The sequence below is a fragment of the Fundulus heteroclitus genome, chromosome 13 (genome assembly GCF_011125445.2).
Source record: "Fundulus heteroclitus isolate FHET01 chromosome 13, MU-UCD_Fhet_4.1, whole genome shotgun sequence".
Classification (NCBI taxonomy): Eukaryota; Metazoa; Chordata; class Actinopteri; order Cyprinodontiformes; family Fundulidae; genus Fundulus; species Fundulus heteroclitus.
Window position 1 is genome coordinate 37,942,199 of NC_046373.1, and position 20,777 is coordinate 37,962,975.

The 20,777-nt window shown below is 48.4% G+C and overlaps 2 protein-coding genes across 3 annotated transcripts; one reads left to right on the top strand and one right to left on the bottom strand.

Moving 5' to 3' along the window:
* Positions 1 to 530: 530 nt before the first annotated feature.
* On the bottom strand, positions 531 to 10,629 carry LOC105918875 (dpy-19 like 4). Of its 2 annotated transcripts, none has more exons than XM_021311432.2 (19): positions 10,378 to 10,629; positions 10,205 to 10,312; positions 9,175 to 9,299; positions 8,993 to 9,083; positions 8,798 to 8,919; positions 7,446 to 7,591; positions 7,252 to 7,375; positions 7,019 to 7,153; positions 4,839 to 4,970; positions 4,643 to 4,744; positions 4,498 to 4,568; positions 4,258 to 4,416; positions 3,558 to 3,677; positions 3,348 to 3,468; positions 2,540 to 2,596; positions 2,249 to 2,331; positions 2,045 to 2,177; positions 1,805 to 1,963; positions 531 to 1,725 (listed from the first exon to the last, which is right to left on the bottom strand). In XM_021311432.2, exons 1-19 carry the CDS (start codon positions 10,439 to 10,441, stop codon positions 1,561 to 1,563), a joined length of 2,217 nt encoding a protein of 738 aa, XP_021167107.2. In that variant the 5' UTR covers positions 10,442 to 10,629; the 3' UTR covers positions 531 to 1,560. The 2 variants fall into 2 exon arrangements, with proteins under 2 accessions (XP_021167107.2, XP_012709497.2); XM_012854043.3 differs by having other exon boundaries at positions 4,498 to 4,571; positions 10,378 to 10,628.
* Positions 10,630 to 11,300: 671 nt separating this feature from the next.
* On the top strand, positions 11,301 to 17,972 carry msto1 (misato mitochondrial distribution and morphology regulator 1). The gene is made up of 14 exons (XM_012854044.3): positions 11,301 to 11,490; positions 12,276 to 12,405; positions 12,509 to 12,578; positions 12,654 to 12,729; positions 12,843 to 12,897; positions 12,986 to 13,136; positions 15,558 to 15,672; positions 15,749 to 15,883; positions 15,953 to 16,105; positions 16,292 to 16,423; positions 16,506 to 16,690; positions 17,083 to 17,187; positions 17,261 to 17,373; positions 17,456 to 17,972. The coding sequence occupies exons 1-14, from the start codon at positions 11,407 to 11,409 to the stop codon at positions 17,704 to 17,706; spliced, it is 1,755 nt and encodes a 584-aa protein (XP_012709498.2). The 5' UTR covers positions 11,301 to 11,406; the 3' UTR covers positions 17,707 to 17,972.
* The last annotated feature ends 2,805 nt before the right edge of the window (positions 17,973 to 20,777 follow it).

Consider the following 20,777-nt stretch of genomic DNA (forward strand, 5'->3'; position numbering starts at 1 on the left):
AGTTTGGGTTAAAAGCAAATAACAGTAAACAAATAAAATAAATCATAATTTTATCAAGAATAAGTCATTTAACAAATATCAAATCCTGTGGGATTATGAAAAGAAAGCCCTTCAGGCACAGTTATAGGTGCATTCAGTGATTGCTTATATTTTTAAATAGAGATCTTTAATGTTAAATTTGTTAAAGATTTAAACAGCTACATAAAATGTACCAAACAAATTACTGAAATTATAATTTTATCGAGAAAATCAAACACTGCATTTTATCTTACAAAATAAATGTGTCATTATGTAAGGACTGTGTCAATGTTTGTGTTAATGTCAATAAAAAAACGTTGTAAGTAAAAAAAAAAAGAGATGAAATGTTTCCTTTTTGAGTAACAGAAGCACAATGAGAGAATAACGCGGTGAACATGGACCCTGATTCCTCCTGTAACAGGAGCTGAGAAAAAAAAACAGGATTCTGTACAATATGCTGCAGGAGAACAGGAGGAAACAAAGGCAGGAAAATGAGGAGGCAGTTTAAACAATTATTTCACATGATTTATAATATTGTGTTTTATTTTGCTTATTATCTCAGTAATTCTCGATCATTTCTGCAGGTTAGATTTAACAATCCTTCATTATAGGAAACTAAGACTGGAGTTAAAAATAAGACGAGAGCAGAAGGCACAACTGAAGCTGACGAAGGGACCCAATCCTCAGCGCTGATTCATCATCATCATCATCATCATCATCATCATCATCATCATCATCACCGAAAACCCAAACAAAGATCCAGATAGGTCCAGAGGAGGTGTGAAGATGCTGCGTCACTGGTTGCTGTGGCAAATCCCTCCTTTCCTGGGCAGCATCCCACAAAGTAGCAGAACCATCAGAGTCAGAACCTTCTGGGTCCACAGATCCACATGAATGTAAGAGAATCAGTCCCACATTTTCATGACTAATCCGTTACGGCAGAGCAGAAGAAATTCAGAGACGTTGCATCAGAAACCCGACCATTTGCCTCTATGGTCTGCAGGGTTCTAGTTTAAGCTCCGTTTGGATCAGGAAACAGAACCAGAGAGTTTCCTGTTCAGAACCTTCCTGTTGTCTGGTTCCCCTCCGGCCCAAATGTTCAGGAAATCTGCTGATTGGTGGAGGCAGCGCTTCATTTCTCAGCAGCTCTCCCATGTAATCTGCTAAGATGTTCCAGATCAACAGTTCTGCAGGTTTCCTGAAGCTCTTTGGACTCTGGCTGCTTTTGCTCACATGTTCGGTCCGGTTCCGGACCGTGTTCTGGTCAATATTCTGACCCGTAACTTTTGCACAGAGCCACGCCTGTGCAGCGAGTTCACAGCGAGTCCAACGCATCACCGGAAGTGTTAAAACTCCATTAAGCACCGTCCTGAGTGGCCGTAGAACGCGGGCCGGACCCAAAGCTTCAAACACTCAGAACCGAGCTCCCTTCATGTTCTCTAAAGTTCTAACAGGGTTTTAAAGCTACAGAACCGGGACCCTGGTGGCCTCCGGGCCCTTGATGAAAGTGTCCAGGCATCCAGAACCACGGAGGTTCTGCGGTCAGTACTGGAAGGAGATGACGGCGTTGACTCTGTAGACGTGGAACGAGCGGTTCCAGAACACGCGGGTGAAGTAGTTGGTGTAGGGCGAGTAGTTCATCTTGATCTCCTGGCAGAAGCGTCCGTGTTTGGAGGAGGAGAACACCTGGGCCCGGTCGTGGACGACCTGGGGACGGGTCAGAACACGCAGCGGGTGAGCGGCGAGGAGCTGATGCATGATGGGAGAACCCTGGACTCGGACTCACGTGTCTGTTGGCGACGTCGAGCAGATCTTTGACCCGGCAGCCCTTCCTGCGCTGGATGTCGTTGCAGATGGACTCCTCCACGATGACGTAGGTCGTCTTCTGGGCCGCCAGCCGCTTGTAGACGTCCTCGGCCGACCTCAGGGCGTACACCTGGTAGGTCTAGAGGACAGCGTCATCAGCCCGGTGCCGCAGGCTAACCCAGAACAAACATGTTGGACCAGACCCGTCCTAGAACCTCACATCTTCCGTCCTCCTCAGCAGGCCGACGTCGGAGTAAAGCGGTAAACTGGTGACGACGGAACCGGAGCAAAGCTTGACGGTTCCCAGCAGCAGAGGGCTGCCGGCGAACACGGCCGCCGCCGGAGCCTGAGACCTGCACAGAGACAAGGTTAGCCGAGCAGAACTCAGACGGCACCGGTCCCGCAGACAGAACCGAGGAGCCACCTGATCCAGCCGATCAGCTCCACCAGGTCCGGGTCGTGGAACTCCTGCAGGTCCGCCAGCTCCGCCAGGACCCGGGGGTAATACTGCAGCAGGGAGAGAGGGGGCCGGTTATGGACCGGAGAACCGGGAAGGTTAGGGGGGGTTCTGGACCCGCGGCCCGGCAGCACCTGCTAGCCTGGACCCCCTTCATGGAACATCAGTGAGAACAATCTGGGTCCAGAGTGTTCGGTTCCTACCGGACACCAGAACCTAGCTGTGTGTGGTTTGGGTTTGAAGCTGCTAGTTTCTCACCTCTCTCCACAGCGTGAAGCCGATGATGGTCGGTACCGCCGTGCTCAGAATCAGAGACTGCAGAGAAAACACAGCAGCAAAGGTTCTTAACGCGGACCGGTACCGGACGGTTCCATGCCCTGTAAACTAGAACCGCCATGGTACCGAGCTTTAACGGGTCTGTGTGGGACCTGAGCAGTTCCTGCAGAACCGGGTCTGAACCTGCAGAACAGGAAGTGGGCTAAGAGTGAGGCTGGCCAATCAGAGCTCCACAAAAATCAGTGCACTGCAAAAATGTATCTAAAAATAAGTAAAATGTTCTTAAAGTTACTGTATTTGTCCATGATTTGAGCAGGTAAATAAGATTATCTGCCAATGGAATGAGTATTTTTACCCCTAAAATAAGATAATTAGGCATCCTGCACTTGAAATAAGATGATGGAGATGAATTGTTCCTATATTAAGTGCAACAATCTTATTCCATTGGCAAATCATATTATTTACCTGCTCAAATCAAGGACAAATACAGTAATTTTAAGAACATTCTACTTTGCTTTAGTTCCATTTTTGCAGTGTGGAGTCTGTGATTGGTGCGTTTCTCACAGGACCGTCAGGACAACATGTTGCCATAACGACATGGCTTCAGATAGATAACATGATAATTAAGCCGTTTAATTTATACATTTATACAAGTCGTTGTAATTTCTCCCTGACTTTCCGCCTCCTTTATTTCCTGATGCTGCATTCAGGGACCAGCGGACGTCTCAGCGTGGAGTCTGGCTGCTAACCGGCTAACATTCAGATTTATGACAGCCTGGTGAATACTGACCAACACTATGGGATGGACGGACTTCAGCCGCAGCCACTTGAACACGGTCATCCAGAGGTCCGGCGAGCACACGCCGAACGCCGTGAACATGCAGACGTACGGCGTCCATAAATACTTGACCCTGCGGGGCAGAAAGCAGACGGACGGCGTTCTGAGGAGGGAAACGTCTGAAGCTTCTCGCCTGGATGAGCCGGCCGCTCAGGAACGTACCCGTCAAACAGCAGCGTCAGCAGACCGAAGAACACGCTGTGGAACACGTGGTAGATGACGGCAGGCTGCTCCCCGATTCGTCCGTCCTGCAGTCTGAGGCCGCTGCTGATTGGCTGACCGCTGCGGGCGACAGGAAAGGTCTCAGCGACAAACGTCCCTGTAAACTCGGCCAAAGTCGCTCCAGATACGACGGTTCTCTAACAGATCAGAGCCGCCGGGTTTTTGGTTTTGGTTTAAAAACAAGATTCCTCACACACTGATGACATCACGATGACATCACGAGGCACAAAGAAGCAAACCAACGCTCTTTTAAACACGTTTCCTCCATTTCTCCTCTGAATTTGCAGGATTTTATTTAAATTTCCTGTTCAGAAGCCTATTGGCGCAGTAGAACCTGCGGGCCGCCTGTTAGAACCCTGCAGGGTTCTCTGGCAGCAAGAACCGGATCAGAACCAACTGGACTGAAACCCGCATGTTTCTGGAAACAGCAGCTCGTCCAGCAGGGCGCCTAACGCCAGCTCAGCTGTTTCTGTAGCGCCTGTGATGTCATCAACCCAGAGCCCAATGATTGGCTGAGCTTAGCTGGTGGAAACGCACCAATTAAAAAGAAGAACTAGAACATTAACAGAACCACTGAGGAGTTCTGATGTCTGCTCGTCTCCCTGTGATCCAGAGTTGTTCTTCGGTATCCAGCGTCTACCTGAGCCTCCTGACGACGGTCTGCAGGGTGGACAGCAGGCAGACGGCCAGGACCAGGACGTAGAAGGGAAGCACCGAGGTCTGGGTCAGCCGCAGGAACAGGTCCTGCCCGGACGCCCGCAGCCCGTCCTGGCACAGCAGGAAGTTGGTGACGAAGTCTCTGAGGCGGAACGGCAGAACGGGCGTTAAATCGGCGGCGGGCCCTGATTGGCCGGGCTCTGACAGGAAGCGGCGCACTCACGTCGTCGTGTTCAGCCCAAACTTCGCCTCCAGGAGCTTCAGGGTGAAGTCGCCGTGGCCGACGGGTGAAAGCTTCTAGAAAAACAGCATTATCACCATGTTTTAGTCACCTGATGCAGAGCGGCGGCGCCGTTTCATTTACTTACCTTGACCAGGTAGCTGAAGGTGAACCCCGAGGTGAAGACCAGGTGGAAGTGCAGGAGCAGCTTCATCACTCTGGCTACCAGAGGACCCATCTTCATCCTCCTCTGCAGCAGAAACACCAACCTCAGTCCGGCTGCACGCAGGTCACTTTAACAACCGATCAGCGCTGCCGGAGGTGTGCTGCGAACGGCTAGCTACCTGGAAGTACCTGGCGAGCGCCGAGCCAATCAGGAGGCTGAGCAGAGGAGAGCTGAGCAGGGCGGCGTTCTGGAACTGGAACAGGTAGGCCAGGAACAGGGAGCTCAGGTACACCTTGCTGATGTCGGCCGTCTGCTCGGTTTAAAGGTGAGACGGGTCAGGACAGTCTGAGTGTTTCTGACGCCTATCTAGAAATACTCAACATGTTTCAGATCATCTCAGAGCAGAACACCCAAACGCCAGGGATCAGGATCTAAAATCAGGGATCAGGATCTGGATCAGGGATCAGGATCTAAATCAGGGATCAGGATCTAATTCAGGGATCAGGATCTAAATCAGGATCTAAATCAGGGATCAGGATCTGGATCTAAATCAGGGATCAGGATCTGGATCTAAATCAGGGATCAGGATCTAAATCAGGGATCAGGATCTAAATCAGGGATCAGGATCTAAACCAGGATCTAAATAAGGGATCAGGATCTAAATCAGGGATCAGGATCTAAATCAGGGATCAGGATCTGGATCTAAATCAGGGATAAGGATCTAAATCAGGGATCAGGATCTAAATCAGGGATCAGGATCTAAATAAGGGATCAGGATCTAAATCAGGGATCAGGATCTAATTCAGGGATCAGGATCTAAACCAGGATCTAATTCAGGGATCAGGATCTAAACCAGGATCTAAATCAGGGATCAGGATCTAAATCAGGGATCAGGATCTAAATCAGGGATCAGGATCTGGATCTAAATCAGGGATAAGGATCTAAATCAGGGATCAGGATCTAAATCAGGGATCAGGATCTAATTCAGGGATCAGGATCTAAATCAGGGATCAGGATCTGGATCTAAATCAGGGATCAGGATCTGGATCTAAATCAGGGATCAGGATCTAAATCAGGGATCAGGATCTAAATCAGGGATCAGGATCTAAACCAGGATCTAAATAAGGGATCAGGATCTAAATCAGGGATCAGGATCTAAATCAGGGATCAGGATCTAAATCAGGGATCAGGATCTGGATCTAAATCAGGGATAAGGATCTAAATCAGGGATCAGGATCTAAATCAGGGATCAGGATCTAAATAAGGGATCAGGATCTAAATCAGGGATCAGGATCTAATTCAGGGATCAGGATCTAAACCAGGATCTAATTCAGGGATCAGGATCTAAACCAGGATCTAAATCAGGGATCAGGATCTAAATCAGGATCTAAATCAGGGATCAGGATCGAAATCAGCGATCAGGATCTAAATCAGGGATCAGGATCGAAATCAGCGATCAGGATCTAAATCAGGGATCAGGATCGAAATCAGGATCTAAATCAGGGATCAGGATCTAAATCAGGGATCAGGATCTAAATCAGAGATCAGGATCTAAATCAGGGATCAGGATCTAAATCAGGGATCAGGATCTAAACCAGGATCTAAATCAGGGATCAGGATCTAAATCAGGGATCAGGATCTGGATCAGGATCTAAATCAGGGATCAGGATCTAAATCAGGGATCAGGAACGTACCGGGCAGCAGGTTGCTCTGGCAGACAAATAAAACTACTTAGAATACGTCATAAACTGCAACAAACCCCACTAGGCTGGTACCGGGACCGCCACCATGGGTTCAGACAATAAACGCAGAGCTGCTGCGTAATATCACTGGTTGCTATGGAGATTCCCAACAGCCAATCAGAACCATCGCTGACCCGGGAGAGTCCGGTGGTACACGGGTCTGCAGCGGGTTCTGTAAGCAGAACCTTCAGGTCCAGTTCCTACAGAACCACTCGGAGGTGAAATCCACTGGGAGTGGATGAGTGTGGGCGTGTCTCTCTGCATGCTGGGCTCTGATTGGACAGAAAGCAGGAAGTGCTCCAGCACGGTGGAAGGAGACAGAAACGCCTACGACTGGATGAGGGACCTGTTCCAGAACCTTCTGGGGGAAAATCCTCAAACTTAAACTGTGATTGTGGGAAAACTAACCGGGTCAGGTGAAGTCCAGCTTCCTGTGACCCATTTAGTCTTTTTAATGGTGGTTCTGATGTATGAGGGTCCAAAGAGGACGGGGTTGATAACAGCTACCACCTGATCGGGTTAGAACGGGTCGATCTCCTTCACGACGTGACTCTCAGGTTCTGCTCATCAGCTGCAGATCGGACCCGGCACTCGTCCGATGCGATCCGGCGTTTACCTTGCGATGCGGAACCAGGTCCAGCGAGTCGAGCAGGAAGAGGCAGAGGCCCTGGACGAACAGAACGTAGTGTCCGTGTTCCCAGAGCAGCAGGAAGGTGAAGGTGGTGGCGCTCATGGTGAGGTAGCAGAACATCTGCAGACAGACACGGCCCGGCTGGATCAGCACCGACCCGAACCGCTCCTGGCTTACAGCATTTACAGAACCAGAGGCTCCGTTAAACGCGGACCCACCTCCGAGGCAGAACTGATGTTGTTGCTCAGGAACCCGGTCAGAGCCGCCACCTGACAGGAGAAGTAGGGCAGAGCCCAGTTCTCCCTCAGAGGAACCCCCTGGTCCACTCTGGTGGCGTCGGGCCTGCAGCAGAACATGGAGAACGTCAGACCTCCGCCCGGCCGGGTCCGGCTCCGCGGCGGCGTCCGCTCACCTGTTCAGGACGAACCAGGACACGGCCAGCATGCCGGCCACGCAGGTGCCGCTCAGCAGCCAGCTGCAGACGAACAGCGCCGTGACGCAGACGGCCTGCAGGCCGAACACCGTGCCCAGGTAGAAGAAGACCGGCTCCACGTAATCCTGCAGCAGAAACAGACGCCGCCTGAGTGCCGCCGCTACGCCGGCCCGGTTACGGCTAAATACCTCAATAGAACCTTTTTAAGAGCAAATGGAAAAATTCTTTCTAAAACTGCTTTTTTTTGTATAAACTTTAGAAAATGTATTAAATTTGATCTGATTTTACTAATTTATGAAATGTACTGTCGTTTTAATTTAATGCTTTCATAGAAGTTACATATTTTTCTGTAGTTTTATCACTATATTAGATTTCATCATTAATGACATGTTATGTTGTTTCATATTAATTTGCCTTATAAAGTGTTTTTACATTATTTGTATCTGTTTCCTACATTTTATATAACAGGTGCTTTCATTCTTGAACGCAGCTTCTGACTAGGTTGTTTATTTCCCACAAATATATGGACAAAACAACTAAAAAATATTTTACAACTAAGATAAAAACCAAAGTTAACTTAATCTGATGTTACAACGTCCAAAAAAAATGATCATAGTGGTCTATTTTACTGCCTCTCCTCGTCACGCCATTGACCAATAAAAAGCCGTCTCCACCACACCGTGTGTTACTAATCTCTTAAATTAATGAGTCTAACAATGACCAAAGTAATTGAAACAATTGTAAATATAAAACAATAGATTTTGGTTTTAAACTTACTTAAACATATTCTATCTGTGTAGAGAAAAAATAAATAAACAGACTAATGATTTGCAAAAACTGGTCATAACACCGGATGTCCAGTAATCCTGATTTAATTGATGCATTTAATGCATTTCCTGGTTGTGCTGCTGATGCTGCCTGCGTGCTTCATGACGGCCGTCTCATGGATATCTGAGGAAATCTGATCTGAGGACAGATCCAGGAACAGGACACAGCTACAGGACGGATAATGTGAGCATGTCGGTCATTAATCTCTGCTGTCCTCGGCTGGTTGCAGCTAATTAATCATATTTGCTGAGGATTTCAGGGTTTATTGCTGTGAGTGAAGCTTCGTCAGCCTCAGAAAAACTCAGATTTACTCCAGAGAGGTGGATTCAAACCCTATCGTCCATTCTGATTGGACACCGGCGTTGTCCAATCAGCTGGCTGGATGCATGATCTACTGATTCAGCACACTTCATACTAATTAGGAGAACCCACTGTGTGAAGCGTTGCTGCGGTTCTGTTTGCTCATTAATAGTTAGAGACGTTCCTCAGGCGCAGCTTCTGACCTGACTGTCTGTGATCCGGTAGATGAAGCTGGTGATGAGCTCTGGATACAGAAACAAACGCTCCACGGCGTTGAAGGTCTGGCCTGAAACGGTGCTGTTGTCCACCGTCAGCTCATAGAACCCTGAACACACCAAACACAGCAGGTACAGCAGCAGCAGGCAGAGATTCAGGTGAGAGGCGAGAGCAGCCGGTACCTCTGATGAAGGACGGCGCCGCCAGCATCCGCTTGTAGTAGTGATAGTAGAGCCCGCTGCCTCCTGGGAAGGAGATCTCCCGCTCCAGCTCCTGAAACACGGCAGAGGAACAGAGGAACAGAGGAACAGCTCCAGCTGCTGCTGCAGCCGCACCACAGAAGAAGAAACACGCAGCCACTCACCTGCCGGGTGGAGAACCAGAACTTCCTGTCGTGGTACCCAGACAGGTAGCCGGCGTAGAGCATCCCGCAGGCCACAGCTGCCAGGAACCCGAAGAACATCCTCAGCAGAGTCTGCAGGAAGCCTGCTGAGGAACGGAGACAGAACCGGTGAACAGAACTGGACCAGAACTCCCTGAGGGTCCACCACTCAGCAGAACTCTGGGTTTGAACTCAGAGATTACAAACAGGAAGCATTCACAGGTAGGAACATAATGCAGAAGCTGCAGAAATGAACATGATTGTTAAAGCTGCTACTAACAGCTGTTTATTCATTAAATTATTTCTCACCTTTATGTGTAAAAGCTGAGGCCCTTATGATTTATGCTTTTATCAGTAACAAGGCTTTAGTACTGAAAAGGTCAAATATGACCAGAACGGACAGGAAATCCAGAAAAACGTTCCTCAGTTCAGTCCTGAGTCCGACTCCAAGGAAGAACCTGTTTCATTTAAAGCCTTTAAGATGTAATAATGTAATATTTATGAACTGTATTTACTATTTAATATCACTTCTTTACATTATTACATCACCTACACAGTTAAATGGGATTAATTGTTGGTCTGAACCTCTGCAGAGACAGATAACCGGTCCTTAAAGGCTCAGTCTGGTGGACTTTATGGGTCCAACACCAGATTAGAATCAGAACCACTGATGAGAACCACCGGCCTGCTAGAAACCAGCCGTTTCTTCCTGATCCAAACGGGTCTCTGACCCGGTAAACCTGTCCTGACCAGTTCTTCAGACTTTCTGAAGGTCTCTCAGCGTTCTCCTGGAACCAGAGAGCTTATCTTCTGGGTCCAGAGCTCAGGGGCCTCCTCTGAAGGGCTGCGGGTCAGAGGGCCCGGTTCTGGACTGGACCGAGTCAAACGCAGCCAGAGCCCAGAGATAAGCTCTGATGGACCTTCAGAGAGCCTGGAGGATCGAGGAACCGGGACAACCTGACCAGGACCAGGAGTCTGGGCCAGAACCGCCTCCACTCTGACCATCAGGTACCTGCAGCAGAGTTCTGCTTGGATGGCTGGACCCTGTGTGTCTCTTCCTGCGCATCTTCATCACCTCTGGACCCTCTCCTCTCCTCCTCTGCCTCCTCCGGGGCCACACCTGCTCAGGTGACAGACAGTCAGAACAGGAACCAGGAAACAGACTGGGGGTTCTGCAGAACTCACATCCGCTCTCTACTTCATCTTCTCCTTCCAGGGCTTCAGGCTTCCTGCTTCTGAGCTCAGCCATGGCGGCAGGAAGTCAGTGCAGGAGGGTCAGGAGGAGACGAGGAGGCCGCATTCCAGCAGACGGCGGGAGAACCCGGGACAGACCGGGATATCTCACCGTAACGCGGGTTAACAGCGGGACTCCGGGCTCATCTGGGTCCTGCAGGAAGCTGGAGACCGACCAACTGCTCTGCTGCGTTTCACCACAGAGCGCCTCTAGCGCCCCCTGCGGGGCGGGAGGAACACGAGCAGCGCTGCTCCCTTAGTCATGAGTCATTTAAATGATTTTTAATAATCCCTCAGAGGAGGAACACAAGAGGATCGCAGATGTTAGACCCAGCAGAGGTCCATATCTGAAGGAGATTCAGCAGGAAAAAGGGAGAAAATTAAAACTTTTAAAACAACCTCAAACAAGGGATGAGAAAAATAAAACAGGAGTCAAACTGACATTTCTTAACGGATCCTTTTAGCGTTTAATGTGATGTTCTTCTTAGTTTGTTTTGTTCTTTAAAAGTGGGTAATGGATTATTTGACATTTCATATGCTGACTTAGATGTTTCTTATTTTTATCTACGTTTTTATTTATAGCTTCAATTACTGTTATTTTTTTACTTCGATGTTTTATTTATTTATTAATCTAAAAGTGATTTAATAGAAATAAATTGATTTAATATGCTATTTTATGCTTGCTTACTTTAAGATGTATTCATAAGGGCTGTTTAATGTTTATTTTGTATTTTAATTATAACTTATTTAATAGTTTTTTTTTATGTTTTTGTTTCTGTTTGGGTGAAAAATGTTTTCTCTGCACGTGCGAAGTGAAACCAAACTTGGAGGCTTTTCTGCTCCGGCTCCTCCAATCAGCTGTCAGCTGGCCCCGCCCTCCGGCCAATAGGAAGCGGCCGCCGCCGTCCTGCTCAGCAGCAGCTCATCATGCGTGGAGTCGCTGCTTCTCCGTGATTTTTCCTGCGTGGTGAGCCGGTCACGATGAGCGGAGTTTGCAGGGAGGTCGTCACGCTGCAGCTCGGACATTATTCCAGCTTCGTGGGAACCCACTGGTGGAATCTGCAGGTGAGGAAACACGGAGCGGCTACCGGGGTTAGCGGTTAGCTCAGGCCGGTACCGGATCCACGGACCCTCAGAACTTTGATTCTGCTGTTGGAAAAGCCGGTTTTCATTTTCAGTGGTTAACAGCGGAGCTGGAGAACAAACTGGAGACCAGGTGACTGGACCTGGACCTCCATCAGGTTCTACAGCTGCCATCAGAACCAGGGTTCCCTCACCGGGCCGGGCCCACACCATGACACTCCCACCACCGTGTTCTACCTCTCAGCTGCCCTGAGGTGGACCTGGGTCACCTCCTCCTGGTCTGCTCACTCTGGTCCGGGTCCATCTGGGTCTGGTCCAGAACCCAGCAGCCTCCATGCTTCTGCTCAGGAGGTCTTCTGCTGATGGTGGTCTGACCCGGCGGGTCTCTGGTTCTGATCCGATAGACAGGCGTCACCATCTGACCATCTGGTAGATGTTGTCTGCGCCTCCTTCCTCCTCATGATGGACAGTCATGGACCTGAGCCTAAGGAGGAGGATGGACGGGTTCTGTGGTTCTGTTGGGCTGCAGAACCTGGTCCTGCTGGAAAGAAACTGGATTTCTGTCTCCAAACTAGAACCAGAGACCTAAAGAAGGGTTAAAATATTGAGTTCTAGATTTGTTTCAAAGGTTTTCTGATGACTCCAGAACAGATGATCCGTTTATTTATGGATCCGTTTATCTGATCTGATCCATTCATTGAATGTTTTCTGTCGGTTTGGGTCCTGCTGGTTCTGGTTCTGGTGTTTTAAACGCGTCTCGTCTGCAGGATGCGTCGTTAAGCTATGACCCAAAGTCGGCCCCGGCGGAGATCCAGAGCGATGTGGTGTTCCGGGAAGGCCAGACCCCGGGGGGCCACGTCACCTACACGCCCCGCCTCATCTCCATGGACCTGAAAGGTAAGGCAGCTTCCTGACAGGTAAGGCCCGGTTCCCCTGCGCCGGCGCCGCCTGAACCCGGACCTGTCTGTCTGTCTGTCTGTCTGCCTGTCTGTCTGCACAGGAAGCCTGCGGACGCTGCGGCAGGAGGGCAGCCTGTACGACCCGGGAGCAGGAGGCGCGGCGGCCGCCTGGTAACAGCGCCTCCGTGCGGCTGCATTCCAACACTGTGGCTCTGCTCCCTCTCACGCTGACTGTGTCCTTGGCAGGGAGGGAAGCGTCGCCCTGCACAGACAGAGCCCCGCGGAGAAGAACCCGTTCCTGGACGACCTGGAGAAGCTGGACGTAGGTGACGGCGTGACGGCGGCGTGACGGCGGCGTGACGGCGGCGTGACGGCGGCGTGACGGCGCCGCTCTGCAGCGTCTAAACTCGTCCTGATGGCTGTCTTTGTCTCCAGGAGGCGATCCTCGCCGAGGCCGACTTCTGCTCCGCCTCACACCTGCAGCGCCCAGGTGAGGCCCGACGCACCTCTGTCAGTCGCCGCTGATCTTCCTCCTCCTCCTCCTCCTCCTCCTCAGCTGTGACTCCTCCCCCCTCCAGGACCGGTGAGCGTGGGAACCTTCAACGGTCAGCTGGCCCGGGTCCAGAAGAACTACCGGCTGGAGGGCAGCGTCAGGGTGTGGTCCGACTTCCTGCGGATCCACCTGCACCCCCGCACCATCTCTGTCATCCACCAGTACAACCATGACGGGTAAACCGGGTCACCAGCCGGCAGCGCTGGGGTTCTGGACCTGGTCAGAACCGGTTTAGTGTCGGATCAGCGAGCTCCAGGAGGGAAACCCAGACCTCCTCCTCTTGGTGGGGGGGGGGGGGCACCCTGCTGGACCCGGTCCCTCAGTAACCGGGTCTGAACGATCTACCGTATTATTCAATTCAATTCAATTTTATTTATATAGCGCCAAATCATGAAACATGTCATCTCAAGGCACTTTACAAAGTCAAGTTCAATCATATTATACAGATTGGGTCAGATTATACAGATTGGTCAAAAATGTCCTATATAAGGAAACCAGTTGATTGCATCAAAGTCCCGACAAGCAGCATTCACTCCTGGGGAAGCGTAGAGCCACAGGAAGAGTCATCTGCATTGTACATGGCTTTGCTGCAATCCCTCATACTGAGCAAGCATGAAGCGACAGTGGGAAGAAAAACCACCCATTAACGGGAAAAAAAAACCTCCGGCAGAACCGGGCTCAGTATGAACGGTCATCTGCCTCGACCGACTGGGGTTACAGAAGACAGAACAGAGACACAACAAGAGAAACAAAAAAGCACAGAAGCACACATTGATCTAGTAATCTGTTCTACATTAGATGGTAGTAGCGGGTGAGCCGTCTTCTCTGGATGATGTCACAGTTAACAGAACGCCAGACCAGGTGTACCTACTATGAAGAGAAAAGAGAGAGAACAGAAAGTTAAAGCAGAAATGACAACACATAATGCATAATTGAAGAACAGTAGAACTCAATAGAGTGAGAAAATTAGATCCTGATATACTCCAGTAACCTAAGCCTATAGCAGTAAAACTATAAAGGTAGCTGAGAGTAACATGAGCCACTAGTTATAATTTTTGTCAAAAAGAAAAGTTTTAAGCCTAGTCTTAAAAGTAGACAGGGTGTCTGTCTACTTTTAAGACTAGGCTTAAAACTTTTCTTTTATTATTATTCAGACTATAAGGCGCATTTAAGATCCTTAAATCTTCTGAAACATTGACGGTGCTCCTTATCTATGATCACCGTTTACTGACTGATTCTATGTGGAACAATACATCAGAAATCTGTTAAAATGTGTAAATATGATTTTTATTACCAACAAAGTGACTCCACTCTATGGATATTAGGAGCATTACGGTACACTGTGTCGCTACCTGAGGACCCCTGAGCTGTCTACCAGACTGCCTGACTGTAATGTCTAAACTAGAAGTGCATTCATGTAAGGCAGCCTGGAGTACGCGCTAGCAACAATAAACCTAGTAAGTTAATTTAATATAAAGTTTATTTAGGCCTTATGTCAGAAACAGGGCAGTCCAGCTGCTCTGTCCTGACAGAGAGCTGCGGATGTGAAGGAGAGATATTACACAATATTTAGTGCTCCTTATGGTGTGAAAAATCCGCTGTAGGTACCAGATCGGCTCAGGGTCCGGCGCCTTCTGATGACGTCACTATACATTGTTGGTTTAACGTTTGCTCAATTGCGCAAAATATTGTAATTGGTCAGGACAACTTCCTAAAGTAATTATAGCGGGGTGTAGGTTTTATTCGAGAGCAGGATTGCAGTTTGTAAACGGACAATTTTACGAAGAAATTCTCCATGGTCCCTGCGCCTCCTGATGACATCATTATATGGCAACGCCACTCAAACTACACTGAGCCCGCGGTCTGCATTTGTAACAAATCAATTTTATTTAGATAATTTAGCGGTTTCTTGTTTCTCAAAAGCTTCAGGCTTAAAGATGAACATAGAAAAATATGAAATCTTAGCAATTCAAAACAATCAACCCACTTTAATTGATAAAAATGAGGTAAAATATTTAGGTTTTTTGATTAATAAGGACCACACTGAAAATGACAAAAAAATCAACAAATATTGAGTCAATTTTTGGAAGAATATTGTCACAATTTCATCTGGAATAATAAAAAAAAAACTTGGTCAGAAAGAACAACATAGTAATATCAGTAGAAAAAGGAGGAATAAACGTTATTGATTTTAAAGTGATGAATGCCGTGATAAAATTAAAATGGACTTTTATTAAAAATCAAAAGAGTTTATGGTTTAGTCTCCCTTAACAACTTTTTTTTTTTAAATTGGAGGAAGGAAATTTCTCTTAAGACGTAGCTTTGATCCTGCAAAATTACCGATTAAATTGTCAGACTATCACACAAATGTTCCAAAATCATGCCTCGATTAAGTTACTGGAAAATAACCGTAAATTAACAAAATAAAATTGACTTGTAACAAATGGAGGCCGCGGGGGTAATGTAGTTTGTTTGAGGAGCCGATCTGATACCTACAGCGGTTCTTCATCCTGACGTCAGCGCTAACATCTTCAGCTTCAGGCTGACTTTTTATTCCTGGATGAGAGTAAAGAAACGAGTGGAAACTGTTTCTGCAGCGAGGCGCATCGTCTGGAGGCCTTCGGTCAGGGAGAGTCTCTCCTGCAGGGGGCGCTGCTCGAGGAGCTGGAGGACAAACTGCACTTCTTTGTGGAGGAATGTGATTATCTCCAGGTACGTCTTCCTCTCCTCCTCCTCCTCCTCCTCCTCCTCCTCCTCTGAGCCGTCACAGACCTTGTGTCTCTCTCAGGGTTTCCAGGTTCTGTGTGATCTGGCTGACGGTTTCTCGGGCCTCGGGTCAAAGGTGACGGAGCTGCTGCAGGACTCCTACGGAGGGAGGGGGGTCCTGACGTGGGGCGTGTCTCCGGTGGTGCACCGGGACTCGGTGAGTGTCTCTGATTGGTCTCCCTGCAGCCGTGAGGCAGCGGATGCTCAGAACCTTTTTCTGCCTCAGTCTGCGGTCAGAGACCTGTACCACCTGCTGAACTGCTGTCTGGGGACGGTCCGCATGGCGGCGCACAGCTCGCTCTTCTGCCCGCTGACGCTGAGGGGGGGCCTGGGCAGGAGGCCCGGCCCCCCACCCCACTTCCCTCTGCTGTCCTGCGATGTGAGTAAAGGAGCCGCTGAGCTGACCACCAACCGTTTGTCCTCAGATCTGACAAGGAAGGAAAACTGTTATTATATCAAATCTTCTATTGACCCTTTTATTCTATCTATTGATAAATATCGTCACTGAATCATCGTCCAGCTCTGTCTCTCTTCTTCTTCCTCGTCCTGTTCTGCCGTCCTGCAGCCCTCGCTCTGGTACCACTCCAGCGGCGTGCTGGCTCTGGCGCTGGACGCCCTCACCGTGCCGTACCGGCTGAGGAACGACGCCGTGCCCATGTGGCAGGTGGCGGACTCGCTGGCCGTGTCGGGCAGGAAGGTAGGACCCTCCTCTTCCTCTTCCTCTTCCTCGCGTCGGCCAAAGCCCGTGGCGGCTCTTCTAACCCGTGATTGTGTCGCAGGTGGTGGCCGCGTACGGCGCCGTCCCGTTTCCCATGATGACCGGCGGCTCCTTGCCCGACGCCCTGAGCGCCTGCGCCGACGCTTTGCCGTGGAAACCTCTGTCAGCTGTTCCTGAAGCGGGCGAGGGTCGATGTTACGGACAGTGGAGCACGCTCAGAGGCTACGAAGGCCAGAAGCTCACCAGGTCAGACGTCACTTAGTGATGGAGCAGGGTCACCGGGTCGGGGGGGGGGGGGGGGGGGTCGTGAAAACTTTCTTTTAAATCCCAGGTATAGAAAGGTTTGGGAACCACTGGACTGTGGGAACACGTTTATATTTCCTCTTCACTGAGGATATCTCAGCTTTTTGCTCCTTTCTAGTTTCCATAACCGGCCACACAGCATGATGCTGCCACCACCGTGCTGCACTGCATGCGTCAGATTTCACTGGATATTTTTACATCATTTTAACATTTATATTCCAGTTTTCTGACAGCTTCCTCCAGTTAATCCCACAGGCAGCCGTCCAGCTGCTGGTTAAGCTTTAATTAAAGCGGCTCTCCTGAACGTCTGATTAAAACGCTTGTGTCTCCATCAGCTGTCCATCTCCAGGGACCAGACCGCAGACTCCTCTGCACAGCCTCCACAGCGGCGAGGACGTCCTGGCGTCTTACCTGTCGTCGTTTTACCCCTCTGCTCCTCTGTGAGTCTCCCTGCCGCCTCCTGCCGCCGTCCTTCATCAGCGAGCCGTGTCTCAGTGTCCGTCTTCCCCGCAGGGCCCTGCAGCTCGTCTCCTCGCCCAGCCGCCTGGCGCCGCCCTTCCCTCAGATCTTCCGCCCGTCGCTGGACGCTCGGGGCTTCCTGAGGAGCGAGGCGGGCCCTCCTGGCGGTGAGCGTTCCCGTGGCGGCGTCCTCCTCGCTCTGACCGCTGTCTGGGCCTTTTCCTAACCGGGTCTCCTCTGCGGCTCCAGGTCCGGCCGTCTCCTCGGTTCCGGTCATGACGTCGCTGCAGTCGGGTCCCGCTCTCCACCCCTGGCTGTCTGAGCTGCAGCGGGCCGCCAGCGCCTTCGACGTCCGCCGCGTGGCCCCCAGCTTCCTCTCCCAGGGGCCCGAGATGGCCGACTACCAGGAGGCGCTGGAGGAGCTGCGGCTGCTGGCCCGCTGTTACCGTGACGACGGCGTGACGCGCTCTTCCTCTGAGGAGGAGGAGGAGGATGACTGAGGTGTTCTGATGGGCCCAGGCTCGGCTTGGATCAGAACTTCAGCAGCACGGAGGTCCACTAGTCCTGCATGGTTTACAGACGCTGGGTCTCTGCTTTACAAGGAACCAGAACCAGAACCAGAACCGATTTTGGGTCTTTTCAGGACTCAGAGTGAACTCAGAATAAAGAAATCAAATCTGGACCCTGCAGTGAAATAAAGAATCTGGCCAACATCTGCATCAGGTCCAGAGGAGAATCTGATTTATTAAAAACTTTACAGATTAAATGTGTGGCTCTGGTGTTTGAGGGTCCTACCGTCTGATTGGACGGTGGCGGTTCAAACCATCCAATCAGAGGCCGGGGAGCTCCTGACTCAGACATTAGCAGCTCTGCAGCCATGTAGATAAAACTGTTACTGAGAAACTCAGTAAATCTGAACATGATGGACTCCAGTCTGCTTTAATCACCTGATCTATACCTGGCTGTGTTCAGGCCACGCCCACCAGGCCCCGCCCACCTGACCCAGCAGTGTTTCATGAACTCTGACCTTTTGTTTAAAGTGCCTTATGAGGATTTTCTGTCATTTTGTTACAGCAGCACTGAGTCAAATGTTCTCTCCTCTGACTTGCAGAAAAGTCCTGGGTTTGAATCCTGCATGTTCTCCCTGTGCATGTGTGGGTTCTCTCTGGGTACTCCGGCCTTCTCCCACAGTCCAAAACACGACTGAAGCGACAAAAATAAATACATTCTGAATTTAAGATGAAAATCCCGTCTGCTCCATCCATAACTCAAGTAGCAGCTTTAACGTCATCTGGGGTCCGTTCTTCGTACGTTGCTTAAAACATCCGAGATCAAATGACACATCCAAGATGGTTTCATCTGGCTAATCATGATCCGGCTAACTGGGTTCTTCGAACACACCTGTTGTTTATGATTACTATGACTGGATTGAGTTATCTGAGATAACTGAGCGTTAATGCGTTTGTTTAAATGGGGAAATGTATCGATAGTAGAAACAATGATCAGCAGCGCTGCTATTGGCTGTTCAGCATGGCCAAAGAACGCCCACAGTTTTTCTCCCAAGCAGAACACGAGCTTTTAATGGAAGGTTATGCCGAATTTGAGTCATTAATTAAAACGACAGTGAACACCTCAAAGTCTGCTAAGTGAAGTACAAGAATATTCTACAAAACGGTAGCCTTTAATTATTATACTGTATTTTAAAAAGCAACCTCCTCTTTTTTAAAAGCTACTGTTGAATGATGTTTGTTTTTAACAGCCACCAATAAGAAGGCTGAAAAAAACAGGTTCTTTTTACTTTTGTTGCATGAGGCATGTTTCACCCTTTTCCTTTCACAAAATGACACATAGTGCCACCCGTTCCCTATATAAACGGCTTCAACATAAAATGCAGTATTTTGACCTGAAAAAAAAAAAAAACACAAATATTGAACTCCACAACTTGAAAGAGAAAAATTGCACTAGAGATCGAGTTGCTTCAAAAGGCCCTTCAGAATAAGTTCTAATAAACCATTTGACAGTAGTATTGCTGACTTTACATAACTATCTCTTATTGCAGACAAAAGATGACTTGCTGGCTTTTCGTTATAAAGAATTGTTTAAATAAAACAACAGGAACTAAGCATTATTTATTTCGTCTTTTATTAAACATTAAATGGTGTTCCACAATTCTGTCCCGTCCTCTGCCACTAGGTGGTGCAAGTGCGCTGGTTGGACAGACTCCCTATCGCCTCCGCTTATAAAGCTGCGATCTAATCCTGTTTACATGAAATAAGCCTGTTAGCAAGCAGGTTTAAACTGGCGCACATGTTGCTATGACAACAAGTCCAGGATGAGTTTCGGATAACCAAACGATCCAAGATCATGCCAAACCCACAACAATGAAATCCTGCTAACTGAGTTAGCGACGTACGAAGAACGGAGCCCTGGTTCACGTTCTGTAAAAAAGCTTTTAAACACATTTTGCTATAAAGTATTTTTAATTTTTAAAACTCCGTCAATCCAAAAATGAGAATAATCTTTAAATTGCAGCCCTGGTTTTATTGTCTCTTTCTCTATATATTTATTTAAATTGCCATGTTGTAAGCACTGAAGTTATTTTTTACAAAGCGTTTGAAACATTCAATAAATGTTTAAGTTCAAAATGCTTGTTTGTTGACATGTTAATTTACTAAAAGCATCACTTCTAATCAGCAGCTGCAGCTCTAGGAAGGATCATTTTTGGAGCGCCGTTTATCCGACGCACTGCATTAATGAAAATAAACTTATTTATGCCGTAGAAAAGCTTTAAAGGAGAAGTCCGGTCAAAATCAGAATTCAAACCACGGAAAGTACTTTAAATATAAAACTACTACATACTGTGCAAAAAATTATACGTTTTTTTAATTATGAATAATTTTCATTTAATCATGTTTATGTGGAGGAATCCATCTTGGTCAAGAATAGTACTGTCACCTCCCATTTTTTGACGTCACTCGGCGGACCCGCTGTTGAGCAAGTTTCAACGCTTTGTTTGTCACGGCGCACTATTTTCCAACATGGTGACGACTGGTGCTCTGTACGAAGCAGAGAGTGATGGACGTTAGTAAAGCTGAATATAAAGTTCTTTAATGTTAGATGAAGTGTTGGAGGTTCTGCAGATGTTCAGATTTAATCAGGATATGACGACCCATAACTGCCCAGATGTGTCACGGACCGCTGGACAGAACCGCTGCTGCGTGGTTCTGACCCAAACTGGTTCTGATCCCTGCAGAAATGATTTTATTCGCCGTTTAGAAACATCAGCGTCTGATGTTGCAGCTGGACCAAAAAAAAAAAAAAAAAAAAAAAACTTTCTGAACTCTATTTTATGTTTTAATGTTTGCTGCCTTTTGTCTGACAGACAAAGAATTTATGTGACGTGTGTTTAATGCGGGCATCACAGGTTCTCTCTGCTGCTGGTAAAATAATTCAGGTTCTGTTAGTTTGGGTCTGCAGACCAAAATAAACCATTTACTGTGTGAAGCATTATTGAGGGTCTAAACCCAGATTAGTGTTTTGCTAAAGTTAAAAAATGAGATCAGGTCCATTT

What these genes read in the sequence shown, in the direction of transcription:
- msto1 (XM_012854044.3), top strand. Translation starts at nt 11,407, where the DNA reads ATGAGCGGAGTTTGCAGGGAGGTCGTCACGCTGCAGCTCGGACATTAT. An exon ending in CCCACTGGTGGAATCTGCAG is followed by an intron (nt 11,491 to 12,275) that starts GTGAGGAAACAC and finishes TCTCGTCTGCAG; the next exon opens with GATGCGTCGTTAAGCTATGA. An exon ending in CTCACACCTGCAGCGCCCAG is followed by an intron (nt 12,898 to 12,985) that starts GTGAGGCCCGAC and finishes TCCCCCCTCCAG; the next exon opens with GACCGGTGAGCGTGGGAACC.
- LOC105918875 (XM_012854043.3), bottom strand. Translation starts at nt 10,441, where the DNA reads ATGGCTGAGCTCAGAAGCAGGAAGCCTGAAGCCCTGGAAGGAGAAGAT. An exon ending in AGATGAAGTAGAGAGCGGAT is followed by an intron (nt 10,313 to 10,377) that starts GTGAGTTCTGCA and finishes TCACCTGAGCAG; the next exon opens with GTGTGGCCCCGGAGGAGGCA. An exon ending in ACCGGATCACAGACAGTCAG is followed by an intron (nt 7,592 to 8,797) that starts GTCAGAAGCTGC and finishes TTTCTGCTGCAG; the next exon opens with GATTACGTGGAGCCGGTCTT.